The sequence below is a fragment of the Vitis riparia genome, chromosome 13 (assembly GCF_004353265.1).
Source record: "Vitis riparia cultivar Riparia Gloire de Montpellier isolate 1030 chromosome 13, EGFV_Vit.rip_1.0, whole genome shotgun sequence".
NCBI lineage: Eukaryota > Viridiplantae > Streptophyta > Magnoliopsida > Vitales > Vitaceae > Vitis > Vitis riparia.
Genome location: NC_048443.1, coordinates 8,817,353 through 8,840,030, shown reverse-complemented (window position 1 = coordinate 8,840,030; position 22,678 = coordinate 8,817,353). Strand labels below are relative to the sequence as shown.

Below are 22,678 nucleotides of genomic sequence, written 5' to 3'. Positions count from 1 at the left end.
ATAAAGTATTAAAACTTCATTATTATTATTTTTTATTGTAGTAATTTTATGAATAAATTTATATTTTTAATATTTTAAAATAAAAACATTTAAAATTAAATAAATTAAATGGATAAATATAAAAACAATAAAAGTGAAGTGATAATAATTTTTTAAAATAGGATTAATGAAATAAGTGATGATACATTTAGTATTAAAACTATAATTTATTTAATTCAAATGCATTCAATAATGTAAAATAAATGATGATGCATATATAATTTTTTTAATATTTAGATTTTTATATTTAATTATCATATAAATTATATATAAAAAAAGACTTGTTAAGAAAATTATAATGATAGTTTTTAATTTTTTTAAATTAATTAAACAAAATTTAAAATAAAATAATTAGAATTAATTTATTTATTTTTTTAATGATGAACTTTAACATATTAATTATGAACATATTTTAACAAACATGAACTTGGTCTAGTGGTAGTCAAGCTTCAACCAAAGCCTTTTGGGACGATGCATTATGACCTAAAGTGGACTAATATCTAAATCAGGTAGGAAAAATGAATTGAAAAATGAAAAAAAAATTCCAAACCTTTCCAAAATTCTCAAAGTTTCCAAGCCCATTTTTTTCAGCAACCCTACACCCTAGAGCATATCAGTAAATCTATGTATTTAATCTTTCATAATTATTACATTTGCTTTTCAATTGATTGACATGTGGTTTTTACATTTATAAAGTTTTTAAAGACTCTAGGTGGTTTTTCACCTATAATGGGTGTTTAGTGCGAGATTGATTGTTCTTTGTTTTATTAATTGAATATATTTAATCAAGGAACATATAAAAACTAAAAATTGATTTTTTTTTTTTTTTTTTTTGGTTATTAAAAAGAAGACTACCTATTTGTAGTTCTATAATACAAGATCTAAAACGTAATATGCAAGAGTAGCATATATATATATATATATAAATTTTGCTTTATAACATGATCAAGGGCAATGTGAAGCATAAGATGAATCAAATACAATGGTCCACAAGAACTCACATTGTGACTAAGCTGGAGCCCATTCTATCACTTTCTTGTTCGGTCACATAGCACCTCCAAGAATTCCAGTAGAGTTCATTGTCATGAGCAAATGTCCGTTTTCAACACCGTAAGAATCTTAGAGGATGTTTATTTTTTTAGCTTTTTGTTGAAAGAAATATTTTTTTAGACTTTAAATTGTTTTTTTTTTTTTTTTTACTTTTTTATGGTTTATTATAAATTTTTTGTTGAATAGAAAAAGTTTTATGATATGTCTTATTCGTAGAAAATATAAAGGAAAAAACAAGGAAAAGAAAATATAAAGAAAAAAAATGATGAAAAATAAAAAATAGATTAAAAATCAATAATTTATTTTTATTTGCTACTTTAAACTTATTTTAACTCATCCATATAAATATTAAATAATTTAAAAATATATAAGTTTCTAACTAACTTTAATTATATTTGATTTTCTTTACAACCAAATACGATAAAATAATTTTCTTTTACAATTTTTTTTTTGTATTTTTTGACAATCAAACATAACCTTAATATTTGACTTTTTTTTTAATTTGAAAAGTAATATATTATTTTTTATTATTTTTTAATACTTAATAGAAATAAAATATTATAAAAATAAATAATTTAATACTTAACATTATTAAATATTAAAATTCTATTTAAAATTAAGTAAAACACCACCGAATTCCTTAAAAGCGCCTAACCCAAATACTAAATCCTTGCCCACTCAAGTGCCATATTGACATTTGGTATTGGCGTTTTCACAGGCCAAATACGTATCCCAATAAGCATATCAATATGTGTTGGAATTGTACGTCATTTATGAAAACGAACCATATGCGGATTAAGAATGAGAATAAAATAACTTATCAGTAAGCTCTTTAGAAAAGGGTTTTCAATATAAATGTTTTTAACCTTATGCAAAATGATTCCAACGAAAACTTTATCATTTGTAAATATCAAATTTACAAATTTGTGGAATTGTTTCCAAACTGCTTCTCAAAATAGCAACAGTAGCCTGGCATAAAAAACTAGGAATATTGGAGAGAAAGGGTCAATCACGGAAGCTGATAGAGGTCATGGGTCAATAACCTAGACACTGACGCATTCACATACGTCTGCAGCTATTTTTAATTCTCCATGGCACACACAGTACTCTTTCTCTATATATAAGTACCTGTCAAAACGTAAAGCATAGATGTGAGTCTATAACATAGATTTGAAGGTGAAGGTAAAGGAGAGAGATGAGTGGAGAAGGAAAGGTGGTGTGCGTGAGTGGAGCCTCTGGGTACATAGCTTCATGGCTGGTGAAGCTCTTACTGGAACAAGGCTATTATGTCAGAGCAACCGTTCGTAACCCAAGTCAGTTCTCCATCTCAACCTTTTAAGATAGCTATTTTTCATTTTTTGTCTTACTAGTTCTGCTTATATGTATATATGCTACAGATGATACAAAGAAGACAGGACATTTGCTGGCACTTGATGGAGCCAAGGAAAGGCTCCATTTATTCAAAGCAGACTTACTTGAAGAAGGGTCTTTTGATTCTGCAGTTGACGGATGTGATGGTGTTTTCCATACCGCATCCCCAGCTGCATTGGAAGTCACTGACCCCCAGGTTCGTCCTGCATCAGTTCCATTTCCATATCGTAAATTTAGGATATCCATACAAAGAAAACAATATGTTCACCACAAAATTCAATCCACTTTATTGATGGGAACGGAAAACTTTGTGATTATTTATAGATTGGAAACTACAATTCTCTTGTTGGGTTTGTAATAGATCATAGAATTGTTGGGATAACTCGTACTATTGTTGAACAAATCCGATTTTGTGATTTCATGTTTGCCTATGGTATTATAAGGTTTCGTTATACAGGGCTGACTTGTATTTTCTTTTGTTAATTTATTTTATTTTTACTTTTATGCCCCATATATCAGGCAGATTTAATTGACCCTGCATTGAAGGGAACAATGAACGTTCTAAGATCATGTGCAAAAATTCCATCTGTCAAAAGAGTAGTTGTAACAGCATCTATGGCTACGGTTGTGGCCAATGGAAAACCTCTCACTCCTGATGTGCTAGTTGATGAGAGTTGGTTTTCAGATCCAGTTTTCTTTCAGGAAACAAAGGTGTGCATTTGAGTTTAATTCTCGGGTTATACTGGTTTCATATAGAAGAATGCATTAGATTGCATTCAATACTGAAAACACTTGACTGAATATTTTTTGAACTTATTTGGTTTCTGTTAGCAATGGTACATGCTTTCAAAGACCTTAGCAGAGGAGGCTTCTTGGAAGTTTGCAAAAGAGAATGGGATGGACATGGTTGTGATGAATCCAGGATGGGTTATCGGTCCTGTCTTACATCCTATTCTTAATCTAAGTGTGGAGGAAGTTCCGAAGCTCATAAATGGTACTCTGCAGCAACTGATGATAGAATATTTATTATGTTCAATTTTTCTACTTGAATATCATTACATGCTCCATCTCAATACAGAATCGACTTCATCCTACAGCCCTTCAAAATGGATTGAATAATGGAGTGTGTGCTTTGCTTCATCTCAATAATCAATCGTGCTGATTGTACATTAAACTTCAAGGGCCAATACAATGCATGACTTCAAAGCAAGATATCATCTTCTTCATTCTTCTGATACAAACATTTGTTGCAGGAGGTCAAACATTCCTGAACATACCATATCGATGGGTGGATGTGAGAGATGTTGCAAATGCACACATTCAAGCATATGAAAAACAGGAAGCCAGTGGGAGATACTGTTTAGTAGGGAGTGTCTCACACGGTTCTCAGACACTGAAGATTTTGCACAACCTCTACCCTGTTTTACACATTTCCCAAAAGTAAGTTTTTTATTGGTTACTGTTCTGAGACAATTAATAGGAGGATGTTACTACTTATTGTTCCACTGCATTCATTGAAGAGTAGTTACCATCTTGTTTCCCCTTAGATTATTATGTCTCGGTATTATATATGGATCAAAGCCTAAAGGCACTGATGAATTCTCAAAGTTGTAACTCAGCTATCAAACTCTTCTTTTCAAAGTCCCACCATTCTTAAAAACAGGAGGTGTTTCTTCGTCCTTTTAACTCTTCATTGTAGGCATTTATAGTCTTGTTTTCCCGAGAGCTTGCCTTTTTCACTATTTGTTGTTCATCTTGTTGAGTTTTGAGATGAAACCACATGTATTTCATCTATGGCAGGTGTGAGGATGACAAACCTTGTGCGCCAACCTACCGGGTATCCCAAGAGAAAGCAAAAAGTTTGGGCATTCACTTCACTCCTCTGGAGGTGACCCTAAAGGATACTGTAGACAGCTTGAAGGAGAACAACCTCATAAGTTTCTGAGACGTCAGTTTCTGTAGAAACCTTATCAACATTAATGTTTTTGAACTAAATCTGTGGCTTGTTCACCTAAATCCATGTTAAGAAGGTGGGCATTTAGAATTCTTACATATTGCTAATTCTCTTGTCATCTTTTTGTTAAGTTTTGCAATAATACCGATTCTCAAGAAAATGGTGATTCAAGAAGTAAGATCTTGGCCCTCAAAATCATGCTAGTCCCATAATTTAATGTGATATTGAATGTTTTAAAAGAGGTTTAAGCTCATCTTATTGACAATCAATTTTTTCAAATGAGATAATTAATTAAAATCTTACACCCTACTTTCCAAGCATATGGTTTTGAGTCACCAAATCGTATTCTCTACATTACACTATGTCACACTTCTTCACATATTTTATCCTGTTTTGACTTCAAAAGTACTAGCAATTATTTGAATTAACAACGCTTAGAGCCTTTTTGAGAGTAATTCTAAGAAGATTATAAATGTTTTCTAGTATTTTGAAGTATTTTTCTTGCAAAAGTTAAGAGTATGTTTGATAATTATTTTTTAAAATAATTTTAAAAAATAGTTTTTGATAACGGTTTTTGAAAAGTGTTCTCTATTTTTATAAAATAAAAGTCTGTTTGAAAACCTAAAATATTTTTAATATTTTTAAATATGTTTTAAAAATGATTTTTACACCTAATGTTTTAATTTTAATTTTTCTGCATGTTTATATAATTATTTCTTAAAATAATCCTCAGAAAACAAGTGAAAATAATATAAAACAACTAAAAGATGTTTTCTGAAAACACCAAAACAATTTTTCATTGTCAGACGTGTTTTTTGTATTTTTTGTTTTTGAGAATAGAAAACTATTCTCAAATATACTCTAAATGTTCGATAAAGTTTTAAAGATCATTTTTAGAAAGTCTAAAGAATTCTTTGAGTATTGTCCTTATACAGTATCATTATACTCACGAGGGCTTCTTGAAATGATTTTTCGATTAATACTTGATAAGTGGTTCTTCCTAAAAAAAAAAAAAAAATTATATATAATGCATAATTGCATACCAAAAATATTACAAAATCCATTTTTTTTTTTTTTTTGAGTTTTTCATTACCAATTCTTCACAAAAAGTATTTATAATAGAAGTTCTATTAATAAAAATGTTACAAGTTTAAAGCTTTTTTCATCATGATCACTCCTAGATCTTTAAAGTTCTACAAGTTCTTTCCTTATAAAAATAAAATGTTTGTAAATTAAATTAAAAATTACTTTAATTTTATGATAGAATTCTTTGGTAGATGCATCTTCAAACAGCCATTTTTTATTGTATAATACATTATTAAAAATGCTATAAAAAAATATTTTCTTAATTTATACTAATTAATTATATCCATGTCATTAAGCATTTCTAATGAAATTATTACTGGTAAAAGCACCATAAACTAAAAAATTTCATTTTTATGATTAAAGTAACTAAGGATTTGTTTGGCAACTATTTTTTAAAACAGTTTTTTTTTTTTCCAAATCAAAAATAAAATAAAATAAAATAAAAGTAAAAATAAAAGATACATTTGGCAACAAGAAAACTGTTTTCTATTTTCTATTCTTAAGACTAGAAAATATGGTGTTTTTAGATAACATCTTTTAATTGTTTTTAGTTGTTTTTACTTATTTTTTAGAGCTATTTTAAAAAATAATTATACAAACATGTATAATGATTAAAAATAAAACTCTAGACATAAAAATTATTTTTAAAACATATTTAAAAATATTAAAAATAAGTTAAAAATATTTTAAGTTTTTGAACATACTTTTATTCTACAAAACATCATAAAAGAGTTTTCAAAAACTTTTCTTAAAAACTATTTTTTAGAACTATTTTTCATAATTGTTTTAAAAAAACAATTACCAAAACAAGCTTTAAGATTCCCCTTAGTAAATTCAAGGGAAGTATGAGTATCATTTTTAGCTATTTATGTTTTTATATTAAATGATACTTTCTCTTTTATATTTTTATATTAAATGATGTTTTCTACTTTTGATTCCACCCATCCTAAAAGTGACAGGAATCAAATTAAGATAAATATTCTTGTTTGCCATTTTCTTTCTTTTACTTTTTCTTCACTTAAATGATAAAGCGTATGGATTATTTTAGTTTTAGTTCAATGGACAAAATCACCAAATATAATCAATTCATAAAGAGGTAATGATAGTTCCAATGTTGATTGCATTGTAAGATTTATAATTTTTTAGGTACAAGAAATTTAAAATTATAAATTATTTTTAATTTTGAAATTATAAATATTTTAAAATTACAATAATTTTAAAATGATATAGACACATTTCTAAAAATTATTTTCTAAATACAATAGATATTTCATTTTAACAATACTAATATTTTTTTTTTCATTTCATAGAAAATACAAATAATTAATTCAACACTTACACATATAGATAGACAAAACCTAATTTGCATAATAGGATTAAAGGATAGTTAATAATTAACATCTTTATTAAAAATATAGTTTTATATAGAATTAATTGGTTAAAAGGGATTAAATGATCCCTAAATTTGTGAATGTAACTCTATGTTTTTATTTGAAAAATAACTCATTTTTTATATAAATGTCATTTATCATTTCAAGTATTTACATGTTGATTTCAAAAAAGAAAGTTATTTTTACAAGAAAATAATCAAGGTATTTTTGTCAAATAAGACCAAGACTAAATTTCGAATGGTTCTTTTGTAAGATTTAAATAATTAATCCAAAAGCCAGCTGTGAACATCAAATACATATCTTTTTACTCTACTTGTAAAAAAGAACTATATTTTTTCTAAAAGTGATAGTTAAATGGGAATAAAATAACACCTAATATTTTTCTTTATCATACTTTAGACTAATATTCTCCACTTTATTTAATAGACCGTTGTTGTTCAATAATTAAAAATGCAAAAAAACAATAAAAGTGAGATGCATTCATGGTGTATTCTATTATCATGCATTTATGCAAAATTTTACATGTAGGAAGCTATTTATAATATAATATATTTTATTACTTTAATGTATGTTTTTTCTTTCTATGTGCCCATTTTAAATCCTTGAACTTGTTCAATTAATTTTTAACAATAATAGACATTAATGGTCCAACATTGGTTCGTATGTAAAGTAGGAACTAGGCACCGCCAAATGCAAATTATGAAAACTTCCTATTTTTTTATCAAAATTTGAGACATGAGGTTTTTTTTTTTTTTTTTTTCTACTACTCTTCACCTAAAAAAATTCTTATTCTCAATAACAAGTTAACAATAGAAGGATTTTCGATCTATGCATCCAAATGAATTGGATATACCATGTTACACAATAACAAGAATAAACAATAAAAATAATAATAATAAAAACACACATATTTACATGAAAAAACCCAAATAAAAAAAATTATGGATAAAGAAAAATGAAATCTATTATATCAAAAGATTAGTACAAGATGAGAGAGTTGTGAACGAAACAATAAAAGTATATATATATATATATGAGTAATTAACAAAACAAGTTCATACCCGATTACTCTATTGCCACCACAAACCCCCAAAAATTCTCATAATTAGAGTTTCACCATATATATCCCACTACAAGCTTTTCAAGTCGGAGCAAATTTGGGTCACCACACTCTAACGTATCATATAGAATATTATGACCATTATGGAAACACAATTATTTGAAGAAGCACTAAGATCGATATCTATCCCGGCCAATGCTTCTTTTTCATTTAATCTCAAGACTTTTAAGGTGGGAATATCTTATACTTTAGCCAAATGACAAGATTTCAAGAGATCTCTCTTTTGTAATTTTTTTTTGGAACCTTTTATTGAAGGAATCACTTGCTTTTGTGCACACAAGATTTCAGTTAAATTAGCAAATAATAAAGGAAGCTTGGATTGGTGCTAGTGCCTTTATTCACCGAAATGAATTATACAGTCTCCAAGAAACCATCTTAGCCATAGGCCATTTGGAAATCTTCCACTCTTTTCCCTGGGTTTGTGAGGCCCACCACTGACTACTGAGACCTTCTGATCCCCCCATAATAACTGTGAGAATACAATTCTGTAACCCACTTCTTCCAAAGTTGTTTTGAGTCTTGACACGGCAATCCATTGGTTTCTACTTCCCCTGTTTCACCTTTGGATTCTACCAAGAGGCCATGGAAGTTGTAGGAGAGGCTCTTCTTTTTGTTTCCTTTGAAGTGTTATTTAACAAACTGGCGTCCTCTGATCTCCTCAAGTTTGCACGCCAAGAGCATGTCCAAGACGAGCTCAAGAAATGGGAGAAAAAATTGTTCAACATTCGTGAAGTGTTGAATGATGCGGAGGAGAAGCAGATCACAGAGCAGTCGGTGAAAGCATGGCTGGGCGATCTGAGGGATTTGGCTTACGGAGGACATCTTGGACGAGTTCTCCTACGAAGCTTTGCGAAGAAAGGTGATGGCGGAACCTGATAGAGCCAGCGCAAGCAAGGTACGCAAGTTTATCCCTACTTGTTGTACTTCTACTTTCACTCCTATTAAGGCTATGCGTAATGTTAAGATGGCACCAAAGATGATGGAAATCACTCGCCGATTAGAAGAAATTTCAGCTCAAAGGGCCGAGCTTGGTCTAGAGAAGGTGGTAGGGATAACCAAGTCTGCTCGGGAAAGGCCAATCACAACATCTCTGGTATATGAACCTTGGGTTTTCGGGAGGGATGGTGATAAAAAGATTATACTTGACATGCTTCTTAGGGATGAACCCATTGGAACCAATGTTTCTGTAGTTTCCATCGTTGCCATGGGTGGGATGGGCAAGACCACACTGGCGAGGCTGGTGTATGATGATGCTGAGGCAACCAAGCATTTTAACCTAAAAGCTTGGGTTTGTGTATCAGATCAGTTTGATGCAATGAGAATAACAAAGACGATTCTCGAGTCGATCACTTCTCATGCCAGTGATTTGCAGGACTTCAGTAAAATTCAAGACAGGTTGAGGGATGAATTCAAGGGGAAAAGATTCTTGCTGGTTTTAGATGATTTGTGGAATGAGAACTACAATGATTGGAACTGCTTGAGGTCTCCATTCTGGTCGGGATCACCAGGAAGCAAGATCATAGTTACAACAAGGAGTAAAAATGTTGCAACTATGATGGGAGGAGATAAAAACTTTTATGAGCTAAAAAATTTGTGCGATGATGATTGTTGGTCTGTGTTTGAAAAACATGCATTCGAAAATAGAAATATCAATGAGCATCCAAATTTGTAACTGAAATGACATTCAGAAAATCAAGCTATTAGATGATGAACAACTACTTCCTATAAAATAGAAACCAAATCTTGACCAAATAAAAACAAGAAAATATTTGGATGTTGCAGATTTTGTGCAAGACTCCAGCTGCAATATTTAACTTCAAAATTCAAATTCCAGCAGATACTAAGGCAAAATTCAAAATTCAACACTCCTCCTTGACTTAGTAGATGCAAACTCCAAGTCTTCCACGTAGAAACTCAAACCTTGCTTTAGGAAGAGGTTTAGTGAATATATCAGCATTTTGACTCTCCGTGTTGCAATAGACTAGTTGTGCATCTCCTTCCTTTCGCACCTCTCTCAAAAAGCATAGTTTAATCTTGAAGTGCTTTGTTTTGCCATGAAAAACTGGCTCATTGGCAATAGATATAGCAGCTTGGTTGTTAACAAACACTTGAGTACTCATTTCTTGTTTCATGTCCAGATCTGTCAGTAACTTCCTAAGCCATAAAACTTGATTTACAGCAATAGTAGCAGCAACATACTCCGCCTCAATTGTGGATTGAGCCACAACTTCCTGTTTCTTTGAACTCCAAGAAAATATACCATAACCAAAACTAAAACGGTAGCCTGAAATACTTCGCATATCATCAACACATCCAACCCAATCACTATCGGAATATCCATGAAGAATGAAATTTTTAACTTGACTGAACTTAATACCATAATCAATTGTATCTTTAACATATCTCAGCACACGTTTTGCTGCCTGAAAATGAATTTCACTTGCACAATGCATGTACCTCGAAAGCAGACTTACAACATACATTATATCCAGTCGTTTTGTAGTCAAGTACATTAGGCATCTGATCATGCTTCTAAAAAGTCCTTCATCAGCCTTTTTAGTACCATCTTCCTTACAAAACTTCTCTTTTTGGTTCATAGGAGTTGATGTAGGCTTGCATTCTTCCATTTTGAATTTCTTCAATATTTCTTTTGCATATTTTTTTTGATAGATGAAAATATCATGTTGCTGCTGATTTACTTCTATTCCCAAGAAATAAGTCATCTCTCCAAGGTCTATCATTTCCAAGACTTGCTTCATTCAGCCTTGAACTTATTGACCAGCCCCACATTGTTTCTCCCTTTCAAGAATGGCGTCTTTTGAGGTCCACCAACATCAGTATGCACCAGTTGCACTTTTTGGGTTGCTCTCCAGGATGTTTTCCTTGGAAAAGGAAGTTTAGTTTGCTTCCCATATTGACAAGTAGCACATATAGGAAGATCTTTTTCTAAGTCAGGAAGTCCTTCAACTATTTGATTTTTCTTCATGTAAAGCACAACATCATGATGAAAGTGCCTGAGCCTTCTGTGCCAAAGCATTGTTGTACTATCTTGTTGTAAAACAACAACATGCTCATCTTCTAGTAAATTCAAGGCAAAACTCTTGCCCTTCATTTTTATGTTAAACACCTCTTTGCCTTAAGCATCCTTGATAATGCAATTCCTATCTTCAAAATAAACTTTAAATCTTTTCTCAACAAGCTATCCAACATTGAGTAAGTTTTGGTCAATGTCAGGCATAAACAAAACATCATAAATGAGTTTCAAACCTGTTTGGCTTTTGATAGCAACCATTCCTTTGCCTTCATTGGAATATACTCACCATTTCCAATTCTAACTTAGGGAATAGTTGTTCTACCAAGTTCTTTAAAAAGATCTTGATCATTTTTCATGTGGTTTGTACAACTACTATCCACAAGCCAGCTATCAGAGGTGCTTTTATTAGTAAAACACGTTGCTGCAAACAATTGCTCCTCCTAGCATTGGTCAACTGCTGCACTAGTTTCTTCCTACTATTGATTTTTTCAAATCCTCTCCACATGTCCTTGTTTACCACACTTGTTACATTTCACATCTAGTCTCCACCAACATTTTTATGGAGAATGATTTGTCTTCTTGCAATGAGGACGAAGTGGAAAAACTCCATTTTTTCTGGTTGTTACTGCTTGGCTTGTTGTTGTTCTTCTTTCCATTTTTATGGCCTGTATGTTTTTGCATTCTTGCTTGAAATGCTCCTTTTATAGTATCTCCTTGTCTCATGAGTCTTCTTTGTTCCACAGCCTCCAAGGAATGTAATAATTCTGTCAAGCTAATAGTTGACAGATCCTTTGAATTCTCCAAAGAGGAAATTGTAGCTTCATATTTCTCAGGAAGTGTAACCAATATCTTTTGAACAATCTTCTCATTGGAAAATTCTTTTCCAAGCAGTCTAACTTTGTTTGCTATTGAAAGAAGTTGTGCAGCGTAGTCTTTAACAACATCAAACTCCCTCATATTCTTCATTTCAAATTCTCGAATCAAGTTCATCACCTGGATGTTCTTTATTCTTTCATCTCCTTTGTATTCCTCCTTGAGATACTCACAAATTTCTACAACTGAATCAATTTGCATGATTTTGATGAGAATTGATGGTGAAACTGCAGCAAACAAGCAAGCCTTCGCTTTAGCCTTTCTTGTCTTTCTTTCTTTATATAACTTCATTTGAGCCATAGTTGGATTGGCTCATAGGGGAAGAACTTAATAATTTTCTTCCACTGCTTCCCAAACATCAAGTGTTTGTAAATGAACTGTCATTCTAACAGCCCAAGTTTCATAATTGTCTCCATCAAGAATTGATGGTGTAGCTGTGAGACTTGACTCCTCCATTCCTAGATGATTTTAGAAGGTGTTTGGGTTCACTCGTGGTGTTTTGGGTTCACTCACCTCACGGATCTTTAGGTGTTTTGGCACTCTCAAGGTATTCAGGCTCACTCAACTCACTAGCTCCTCAAGATAACTTCTGTCTGATACCATAATATTGATCTTAGATTAAATACTTATGCAGAATATATATTTTTGGGCCGCTGGAACACAAATTTTATTGATGAAGAGTGTTGAATTTATATGAGCTTGTAACTGAAATGACATTAGAATAGCAGAAAATCAAGCTACTAGATGATAAACAACTACTTCCTATAAAATAGAAACCAAATCTTGACCAAATAAAAATAAGAAAATATTTGGATGTTGCAAATTTTGTGCAAGACTCCAACTGCAATATTTAACTTCAAAATTCAAATTCTAGCAATTACTAAGGCAAAATTCAAAATTCAACAGGTTTGCCTTTAGCGGCAAAAGCACTTGGTGGTCTGCTGCGCCATGAACAAAGAGAAAACAAATGGAAAAGTATATTGACTAGCAAGATATGGGATTTGCCAACTGAAAAAAATGTGATATTCTCCCTGCATTGAGATTGAGTTACAATCATCTTCCTTCACATCTCAAGAGATGTTTTTCTTATTGTGCGATATTTCCTAAGGACTATGAATTTGATGACAAAGAGTTGATCCGCTTATGGATGGCAGAGAGTTTAATTCAAGAATCAGAAGGTCATGGGCAACAAATGGAAGATATAGGTGATGACTACTTCCAAGAATTGTTTTCAAGATCATTTTTTCAAGCATCAAGTAATAACAAATCACAATTTGTAATGCATGATCTCATTAATGATTTAGCAAAATTTGTTACCAGAGATATATGCTTTTCTATGGAAGATAACTTGGAGACTTACCAACAACACACCATTTCTAGAAAGTCCCACTATTCATCATTTGTTTGTGGCAAATATGATACTTTCATAAAATTTGAAGCCTTTCAGCTAGTGGATCATTTGCGTACACTTATAGCATTACCAATTAGTCCATTAGATTATAAATATCAATATGTTAGTAACAAGGTGATTCATGACTTGGCCTTGAAATTAAGACGCCTAAGAGTGTTGTCATTGAGTGGTTATCGGGTAAATGAGATACCAAATTCACTTGGTGACATGAAACATTTAAGGTATCTCTATTTTTCCACGACTTATATCAAGTGGTTACCCTAGTCCATTAGTAGTCTTTATAATTTACAAACACTAATATTATTGGGTTGTAGGAATCTTATTAAGCAACCTACTAGCATCGGGAACCTAATCAATCTTCGGTATCTTGATATCTCTGGTACATGGGAATTAAAAGAAATGCCTCCACAAATTGGAAAATTAAAAGAGTTGCGAGTATTGTCCAATTTTACTTTGGGTGAAGGAGATGGTTTGAAAATTAAGGATTTAAGGGATATGTTGCATCTCGAAGGAGAAATTTGCATTTCAAAATTAGAGAAAGTAGAGAATATTCAAGATGCAAGGAATGCCAATCTAAATACAAAGCACAACCTTGAAGGATTGACCATGAAGTGGAATGTCGAGTTGAATTATTCACAAAATGGAATACATGAAATGGATGTCCTTGACTCTCTACAGCCTCATTCAAATTTGAATAAACTCAGCATTGTGCTGTATGATGGTCCAAAATTCCCACGTTGGATAATGGATGCCTCATTCTCTAAAATGGTATATCTAAGTCTCATAAATTGCCAAAAGTGCACATCATTGCCATGCTTCGGGCAGTCACCTATGCTCAAAAACTTATTGATTCAAGGAATGAATGGAGTTAAAAAAAGTTGGTGTAGAGTTTTATGGAGCAACTTGTCTTTCTAATAAGCCTTTCCCATCGTTGGAGTCCCTGTAGTTTGCATGTATGTCAGCATGGGAGGATTGGGAGAAGTCATCTCTGTCAATATTGGTGTCATTCCCTTGTCTTCAAGAGCTAAGAGTTGAAAATTGTCCCAAATTGATTACAAAGTTACCCAATTATTTACCTTCCTTGATAAAGCTCTATATTTGTGGTTGCCCACAGTTGGGGTTTCCACTTCCAAGGCTTCCTTCAATATGTGAATTACACACTGAAGAATGTAATGAGGTGGTACTGAAAAGTGGAACTGACCTCTCCACTCACCCAAGTAACAATTTGTAGGATTTTTGGGCTTACCAAATTATATGAAGGGTTTATGCAGTTTTTGCCAATGCTTCAAGTTCTACAAGTTTCTGAATGTGGAGAACTGACATATTTGTGGAAGAATAGATTTGGATTGGAAAACCTTGCTCATCTTCAGCAATTGGAAATTTCTTCTTGTCCACAACTTGTATCCTTGGAAGAGGACAAAGAGCAAGGGCATCCTTGCAACCTTCAATATTTGAGGATTGAGCATTGTGATAAGCTGGAGAAGCTTCCTAATGTATGGCAGTACCTCACATGTCTAGAAGAGTTGGAAATCAAGGATTGTCTAAATCTGATGTCATTTCCAGAGATGGGGTTCCCACCCATGCTTAGACGTCTTTCCATCCAAAATTGTGAAGCTCTTAAGTCTCTACCTGATGGGATGATGAGGAGGAGGAATATTAACGACACCAACACCATGTGTCTCCTTCAATATTTGAGAATAGACAATTGTCCATCTCTCATTTACTTTCCAAAAGGGCAGTTACCCATCTCCCTTAAGGAACTAATCATATGGAAATGTGAAAATCTAAAAGATCTTCCAGAAGGAATGATGCACCCCAATCCCATTACCTCCAACATGTGTTTCCTTGAATACTTGGAATTATTCAGATGTCCATCTCTCATTTGCTTCCCCAAAGGGCATCTACCCACCACTCTTAAGCATCTCCATATACAGGAATGTGAAAGGCTCGAGTCCTTACCAGAGGGAATAATGGACCACCATTCCAACAACACTGTCGCTGGTCTTCAAGTGTTGCATATAGAGAGATGCTCGTCTCTCACATCCTTCCCTAGAGGCAAGTTTCCCTCCACCCTTGAGCAACTTTGGATAATGTATTGCCCACAATTGGAGTCAATTTCAGAGGAAATGTTTCACTGCAGTACTTCACTTGAACTTTTGACCATAAAGTGGTGTCCTAATATAGAAAGCCTACCAAAGTGCCTCTACAACCTTAGAGATCTTCAGATTCATGGATGTGAGAATCTAGAGCTGCTGCCTTTTCAATTGCAAAACCTCACTTCTCTTACCTCACTTGAGATCTTTGATTGCAAGAATCTCAAGATGCCTCTATCCCAATGGGGCCTTGGCACGCTCAACTCTCTTAAAACACTCTGCATTGGCGGCATATTTCCAGAAGCAGCCTCCTTTTCTGATGATCACCGCCACCGTACCACCTGTTTCTTCTTCCCAGAACTCTCACCGTTCTTCTCATAAAAAGATTCCACAATCTAGAAGCCCTGTCCGTCTTTGATCTGCAAGCCCTCACTTCACTTGAATGGCTAATTATTGAAATGTGCCCAATGCTCCAGTCGTTTTTGCCAAGTGGAGGGCTGCCAGACACACTTTCACGACTATTTATCTGGAACTGTCTACTCCTAAAACAAAGGTGCTCAGAGGAGAACGGAGAAGATTGGCCCAAGATCGCCCACATTCCCTATCTTAGTATCTGGTGAAGTTTCATCCTTCAGCAATAATAACTGGAGAGAATGCATAAAATGGAAGCAAACATTATTCAACCAGATCTTATCTTTACATTAAACAAGGTATTCCCATTCCCAACACATATTCTTCTTCTTTCCTCATCGCTATTTTCAATTTCTCATATGCATTACTACAATTTCTGACTGGACTTGCCTTTTTGGTAGAAAATTTTGACTAGAAAGCTGCTCTGACATAGCTCATGGCTTGGTATATTCTCTTCAATTGGCCACGCTTCCATGTAAGTGTCACTCCTTCTACCTCTCCAAATTCAATTTATGTTTGAATGTAATACATAAGCTGAATAGATTCATCTCTGCTATTAAGTTCCTATGGTTTTTTCCATCATATAGAGAGGCATTTGTGGTGCTTAAAAAGGAAAAAAAGATTGATTGTCTTTATAGATGGACGGGAAAGAGTTGATTGACAGTGTTGTATTCAGTGCCATGTAAGTATCATTAGTTTTGCTAATTAGATATTGAAAATTAAACTTAATGTTCGAGTCATACCAAAATTTCCTGACTAATTGAAATTCTTCAAGTGACAAAGTCTGATTTACCTTTATAGGGTCAAATTAGGAATTTGATTAAGTGGAGCCTAAAGTATATTTTATCTTGAATGATGAGTTATATAAGATAGTGAGTTTGGAAGCATAAGAGTAGTTTGTGTTTCCTTACTACCCCTAAATTTCACTTGACAGAGGCTCTATAACGAAGTTGAACATATTAGTACTATGAGGTTACATAAATTCACTTGAATGATTAAAGTTTTACATTGATGATGCAGGTTGTCAAAAGAATGGGTTCAAGGTGCCAAAGAGGTTGACAGTGATTTTTTTGGTCTTTTTATTATGTGCTGACAGAAGGGGATTTGGGTTTTATTGTGAAGACCCCAAACATGCAGTAGCTTACGCTTGTTGATTGCTAGCAGTGGAATTATGATGAAAAACAGCAACAACTTTTGGCTGTCTTGATGCCTGCAGATCTGAAGGTGTCAATGTCTCAGTTGCTTTCCAAAAGGTGAGCTAGACTCCATGTTTATTCAGAAGGTGCATGGCTGCACTTGTCTTCTTGAATAGTCGGTGATCAAGGGACACACATCTTTCACATCAATCATTTTGGAGTTGCAAGCTGCCCACTTCCCTTAGAGCAAAATACAACAATGATAATGAAACATCACTTAAGGCTTTCATAGTTGGTTCTGTATCAACTGTGAACTTGTAAGTACATAGACTATCAATTTCCTTCTACTTAAAATCAAGCATGCTCATTAGCTATATATAAATCTTATATACCTAAGCATTGGTTCCAAAATTTTGTTTTAATGGAATTGTTGCATATGTAGTATGCTCAAATTGGGCAGCACCCTTTTGGAGTCAATTCAAAGAAGATGTTCTACAATGATCCATTGTATGAATATTTGAATATCTGAGGAGTATCTGAATCCAATATTTTTCCTACACAACCTCAGGGGTAAGATAATATGGATTTCAATTCTCTACTTCATCAAATCCAGAATCTCGTATCTCTTCAACGGCTTTGTATTGTCCGGGTCTGGATTTATTTTCAGAGACAAGTTACAAGAATATAATTGCAAGAATACTATGAAACCTTTCTTAGAAGGGCCACCACAGATTCACTTCTCTCAGAATCTCATCATTCTTTATATTTTGGACTCCAGTTTCCTAATGAGATTATTTCTTCCTGCAACTCTCATTAATCTTTCAATAGAAGATTCCAGAATCTGGAATTTCTAGCCTCCCTAGCTCTCCTAAACCTCATCCTTCTTCCAATTCTAGAGATTCGCAATGGCCCTGCTCTAGTCATTTTTGCCAAGAGAAGGACAACCTACCCAGCTTCAAGAACTAGCTATCAACAAAAGTCAACTAGTAAATGAAAGGTTTTTGATGGGATAGAAGAAGGTTGACCCAACGTTGTGCACACCCATTATGTGAGAAAGGATCTAAACTCATTTTTGAATCAAAATTACAAAAAATGGGAGCAGGGAAATTCAACCCTCCAACTTTAATGTAAGGTAACGATTATTCTAAACACACATTTCTTGCTCTCTATCTGCTTCACACCAATGTCAATTTCTCGTATCAATGTAGATTTCTACAAGTGGCTCAACCCCTTGTTAATATCGAGTAGACATCTGTTGAAAATGACTAGGAATGAAGCAGCTGTTGACAGAAGTTACATGCTTATGGCTGAGCGTATTTTGTTTTACCCCGAAGAACTCAATTTATTTGGCTCTTGTTGAGTATTCAAGTTAGATATATGCCATGCAGAGCTAAAAAGACAAGAGGGTAGACATCAATTATTGATTCACATTGCCTTCTTCATTTCAATGTAAGTATCTTCAATGGTACCCTTCTAACTGGATTTGAATATGATTTTTTTATTTCACATCTTGACCACCAAATTCATTGATGTAGGATCTGTAAAATGAAAATTTTCATTTAATAATTTTTCTTTGTTGGACAGTTATTTGTGATCCTCAGTCATTTCTATTCTATTATGACAAATTTTCTAGTTAAATATAGGATAACTTCATTTATTTTTCTAATTAATGGCACTAGCTAGTGTCAAATACATCTTTCACTTTCTCTCAAAGGGACTAATTACCCAGAACTCTTAAGCAAATCAAGATTTTGTAGTTCTTGCATCTAAAATCATATTAAGAGCAGAAACTGTAGAAAACATGTGAATTGAAGGCCTTCATTGTTATCTCCCTCATAATCAAAACTTATTTGGGTGCCTCATATTCATGTGTGTCACTGAATATCATATCAATGCAAACTAAACATGAATTTGGTAATTAGTAATCTTTCTAGTTACAAAATGCTTATTTGAGTCATTTTCACTTCAAATTTTTGAGCTTAATATGTGAAATGATCATTATACCCTTAGAGTGAGTCTTGAGATTTAATATGTGAGATGCTCCTTCTATTGAAAGTCTAAAGCAACAAAATAGGAAGCTCTATTGTCTTTATGATCATAATCTATCAGTGACCAAGAAGCTTAACAAATAATTTGGTGATGTATGACTTTGAAATAAATTTGATACTAAATTACACCTCAAACATTGAAAAATAACACACATTGGCCCATTCACACCATTGAGTGACCAACAAACACTGTATTCTAGTCATTTTCATTGCTATTATATTAATCTTTTATGCGGGCCCTGCTGGGCCTATTGGCTTATCTTTTACAGAGCGCACAAATCATCTCAAACCTTATCATAAAGCAGGAACTTTGACCTTTTGTGGGCAAAAAATTGGAGAAAGAAAGGAATGAGTGTAGCAGTAGCAGAGAAGGTGGTGTGTGTGACTGGAGGAGCTGGGTACATAGCATCGTGGCTGGTGAAGCTCTTGCTCCTCCGTGGGTACACTGTTAAAGCCACCCTTCGCAACCCAGGTCACTACCACTCTTAACTTTTCATGTTTATAAATTGTTGTTTATGAAAATGCAATGGGTCATAGGTTATGTAGTACAAGAAGAGAGCATGGGCATGGACATACATATAGAATGAAAATTCCATGGTACCCATGTGGAATCCTAACTCTAATCAATCTCAATTGGTGCTTCAGACTCAATCTGAGACTTTTGAATAAGTAAGAAAAGGTTTCAACTTCCCATAAAATGATCCTAGGAAAATGATTCACTCTTTACAATGTTTTGTTGATCTCTTCCTCATAGATTGAATGGAATTTCATAACAATATCTTACAAACTGATCAAGACCTGCAGAGAAGGCGTTGGGAGAAGCAATTAGGTGTAGGGGCATCTTTCCCCAACTTCAATAAACAGTATTGTTGGTTTATTCCTAATCTGTTTAAACTTTTGAGACCATAATTTGTTAAGGTATTAGAGTTTTCACCTATGTTCAATATTGTTCGTTTCCAAACAATTGAAGTTTTTGGGAGCTCGAAATACATATTTTTTTACTTTGTTGAAGTGTCTTATTATAAGATGCCTACACTGGGGGAACCCGAAAATCAAATTATTGGAAAGGTTAAACTTCGAAATACATATTTCCAAACAATCTGGACTGTTGAATAAGTAAAGGTTAAACTTCTCATACAACGACCTAGGAAAATGTTTCATTCTTTTCAATGTTTTGTTGATTTCTTCTTCATAGATTGAATGGTATTTTGTATAAATGTTTTACTAACTCAAGGCCTGCAGAGAAAGTGTTGGGAGAAGGAATTGGGTCTAGGAGCATCACTCATGTATATATTGGAAATCTATATTATGCTTCACCGAGTTCAACACACACAGGGTTTATTCCTAGTCTGTGTAAACTTTTGAGAAAAGTGATTATTTATCATTGTATTAGAGCTTTTGCTTAAGTTCAGTCACAAAGGAAAATAAAGTCCATCTGAAGTGGGCACCTTTCCTAATACCAAAGACATTTGAACTTTACCTTTTTCTGCGGGTATTAATTTCTATTCTGAAGTTCCATCTTCATGACGACCCTTATGGACAGACTAACATGTCACGAAATGGTTTGACATGTTCACCAAATCTGATTATGTGATACGCCAAATTGATTTTCCGTTTAAACATGCTTTTGGGATAGTCCCTCTTGCAATCAGAAGATGGATTAGTTATTCATTCAATTATACATTCCACAGATGATCCAACCAAGATAGAACACTTACTTGCTCTTGAAGGAGCTAAGGAAAGACTTCATTTGTTCAAAGCAGACTTACTGGAAGAAGGGTCTTTTGATTCTATAGTTGAAGGATGTGAAGGCGTCTTTCATACTGCATCCCCTGTTCTGCTTGAAGTCGCCAACCCAAAGGTTCATCCCCTATAACTACGACTGCATTTCAGTAAATTTAGTTTGCTTGTGATCACTATATATTGTGATTTCAATGAGCCACCAATCCCGTGTTTCCGTGTTTTAGTCCACTGCCACCTCTTTTCTCCATTGCTGCTTGGATCCCTAAACTCAGTTTCACAATATTGTTGATATAAATATTCCCATTTTGGTCCGTATTTCAGGTAGAATTAATCGATCCTGCAGTGAATGGAACACTCAATGTTCTTAGATCATGTACAAAGGTTCCTTCTATTAGAAGAGTGGTAGTAACATCTTCCATTGTTGCAACAATATTCAATGGAAAAACTCTAACCCCTGATGTTGTAGTTGACGAGACCTGGTTTTCAGATCCAGCTTTTTGTGAGGAATCAAAGGTGAGTATGCCTGCTAATTTCTCAGTACTTATCATCTGTTTCACTGTTTCACTGTTTCATTTCCAAGATGTAGTATATGAGAATTTTTAGCTTGATATATCCCAATCTTGTTGCATGTGAATTGGATTAATTTCTTCAAATTAACCGAATCTTTTGTTCATTTATCAGCTTTGGTATGTGCTTTCAAAGACTCTAGCAGAGGAGGCTGCTTGGAAATTCGCAAAAGAAAATGGGATTGACTTGGTTACAATGAATCCTGGGTTCGTGATCGGCCCTTTCTTACAGCCAACAATCAATCTGACTATGGAGATAATTCTCAACTTGATAAATGGTACTATTCATAAATTCATGGAAATAATGCTAGCTGTCTATTTTTCATACTGCTAAAAGTAAGAAAGAAAATTCATTGTAAATGGTGTCACTGGTTGTTGATGATGATGGTATGGATACAAGGAAAAGCAGAACACTTTTGCTTCGATTTAAAAGTAGTTTTCTTTCCAGAAAATGCTTTTGAACTCCTAGCATATGCAACTTGTTACTCTTTTTCTTTTCTCTTTTTGCTTCCAAAAAAATTTGAAATGCTAGGTCTTTTTTGCCTAAGTAGCTTCAGAAACTTAATTTTGATGCTTAATCATTTGCCATGCACATATATTACTTCCCTGAAAATTTCTAGAAAAAAAAAAAAAATCTGAGTGAAGAACATGTATTTGCATAGATTAAGCTCACTATATTCATGAATTCTCTATGTATAAAATCTTTGTGAGACAAGTGATTGATAAAGGCTATTTTATTGTAGGAGGAGCTCAAACATTTCCGAGTTCAACTTACAGATGGGTTGATGTTAGAGATGTTGCCAATGCACATGTTCAAGCATTTGAGATTTCTTCGGCTAGTGGAAGATATTGCTTAGTTGAGAGAGTTACGTACTGCTCTGAGGCTATCAAGATTTTACAGGAGCTTTACCCTGCTCTCCACCTTCCTCAGAAGTAAGTCTATTGATGGAGTAGTTTTTATATACAAAACCAAAAAAGTTAATTGAGCTTAAAACAAACCATAATCTGAAAGTAATGAAGAACTACAATCATGTAGAAGAATGAAAAGGAAGATAAGACTGATCATCAATTGCTTCCATTTGTTATTTCAGTCCTAGGAGATTTGCTTGATCATGTTGTTCATGCTGTTCATGCTGTTCATTAGCTGCTTCTACCTGCAACATATTTCAGTTTACTGAGGTTGGTTCATGTTATTTGTTACAGTTCTCCTATTCGTTACATATTTCATTCATGGCAGGAATGCAGATGATGAACCTCCTATGCCAACCTACCAGATATCCAAGGAAAAAGTGAAAAGTCTGGCCATCGACTTCATTCCTCTGGAGGTGAGCTTGAAGGATACCATGGAGAAC

At 33.5% G+C, this 22,678-nt stretch overlaps 4 protein-coding genes across 5 annotated transcripts in view; all 4 read left to right on the top strand.

Annotated features, from left to right (window-relative positions):
- The first annotated feature begins 2,252 nt into the window (after positions 1-2,252).
- On the top strand, positions 2,253-4,597 carry LOC117927857 (cinnamoyl-CoA reductase 1-like). The gene is made up of 6 exons (XM_034847550.1): positions 2,253-2,402; positions 2,487-2,656; positions 2,980-3,171; positions 3,292-3,454; positions 3,714-3,900; positions 4,261-4,597. Exons 1-6 carry the CDS (start codon positions 2,285-2,287, stop codon positions 4,403-4,405), a joined length of 975 nt encoding a protein of 324 aa, XP_034703441.1. The 5' UTR covers positions 2,253-2,284; the 3' UTR covers positions 4,406-4,597.
- Positions 4,598-8,960: 4,363 nt separating this feature from the next.
- Positions 8,961-9,683, top strand: LOC117928279 (putative disease resistance RPP13-like protein 1). Its single transcript, XM_034848188.1, has one exon. The coding sequence runs from the start codon at positions 8,961-8,963 to the stop codon at positions 9,681-9,683; it is 723 nt and encodes a 240-aa protein (XP_034704079.1).
- Positions 9,684-14,609: 4,926 nt separating this feature from the next.
- LOC117928278 (putative disease resistance protein At3g14460) lies at positions 14,610-15,803 on the top strand. Its single transcript, XM_034848187.1, has one exon. The coding sequence runs from the start codon at positions 14,610-14,612 to the stop codon at positions 15,801-15,803; it is 1,194 nt and encodes a 397-aa protein (XP_034704078.1).
- A 3,509-nt stretch (positions 15,804-19,312) lies between these two features.
- Positions 19,313-22,678, top strand: part of LOC117927576 (tetraketide alpha-pyrone reductase 1-like) — a 3,541-nt gene continuing 175 nt past the window's right edge. The window contains exons 1-6 of one of the 2 annotated variants that reach the window (XM_034847170.1): positions 19,313-19,489; positions 20,709-20,878; positions 21,082-21,273; positions 21,442-21,604; positions 22,070-22,259; positions 22,418-22,557. In XM_034847170.1, coding sequence (XP_034703061.1) covers positions 19,366-19,489; positions 20,709-20,878; positions 21,082-21,273; positions 21,442-21,604; positions 22,070-22,259; positions 22,418-22,436 — 858 coding nt within the window. In that variant the 5' untranslated portion in view covers positions 19,313-19,365 and the 3' untranslated portion in view covers positions 22,437-22,557. The other variant, XM_034847169.1, reaches the window with a different exon arrangement.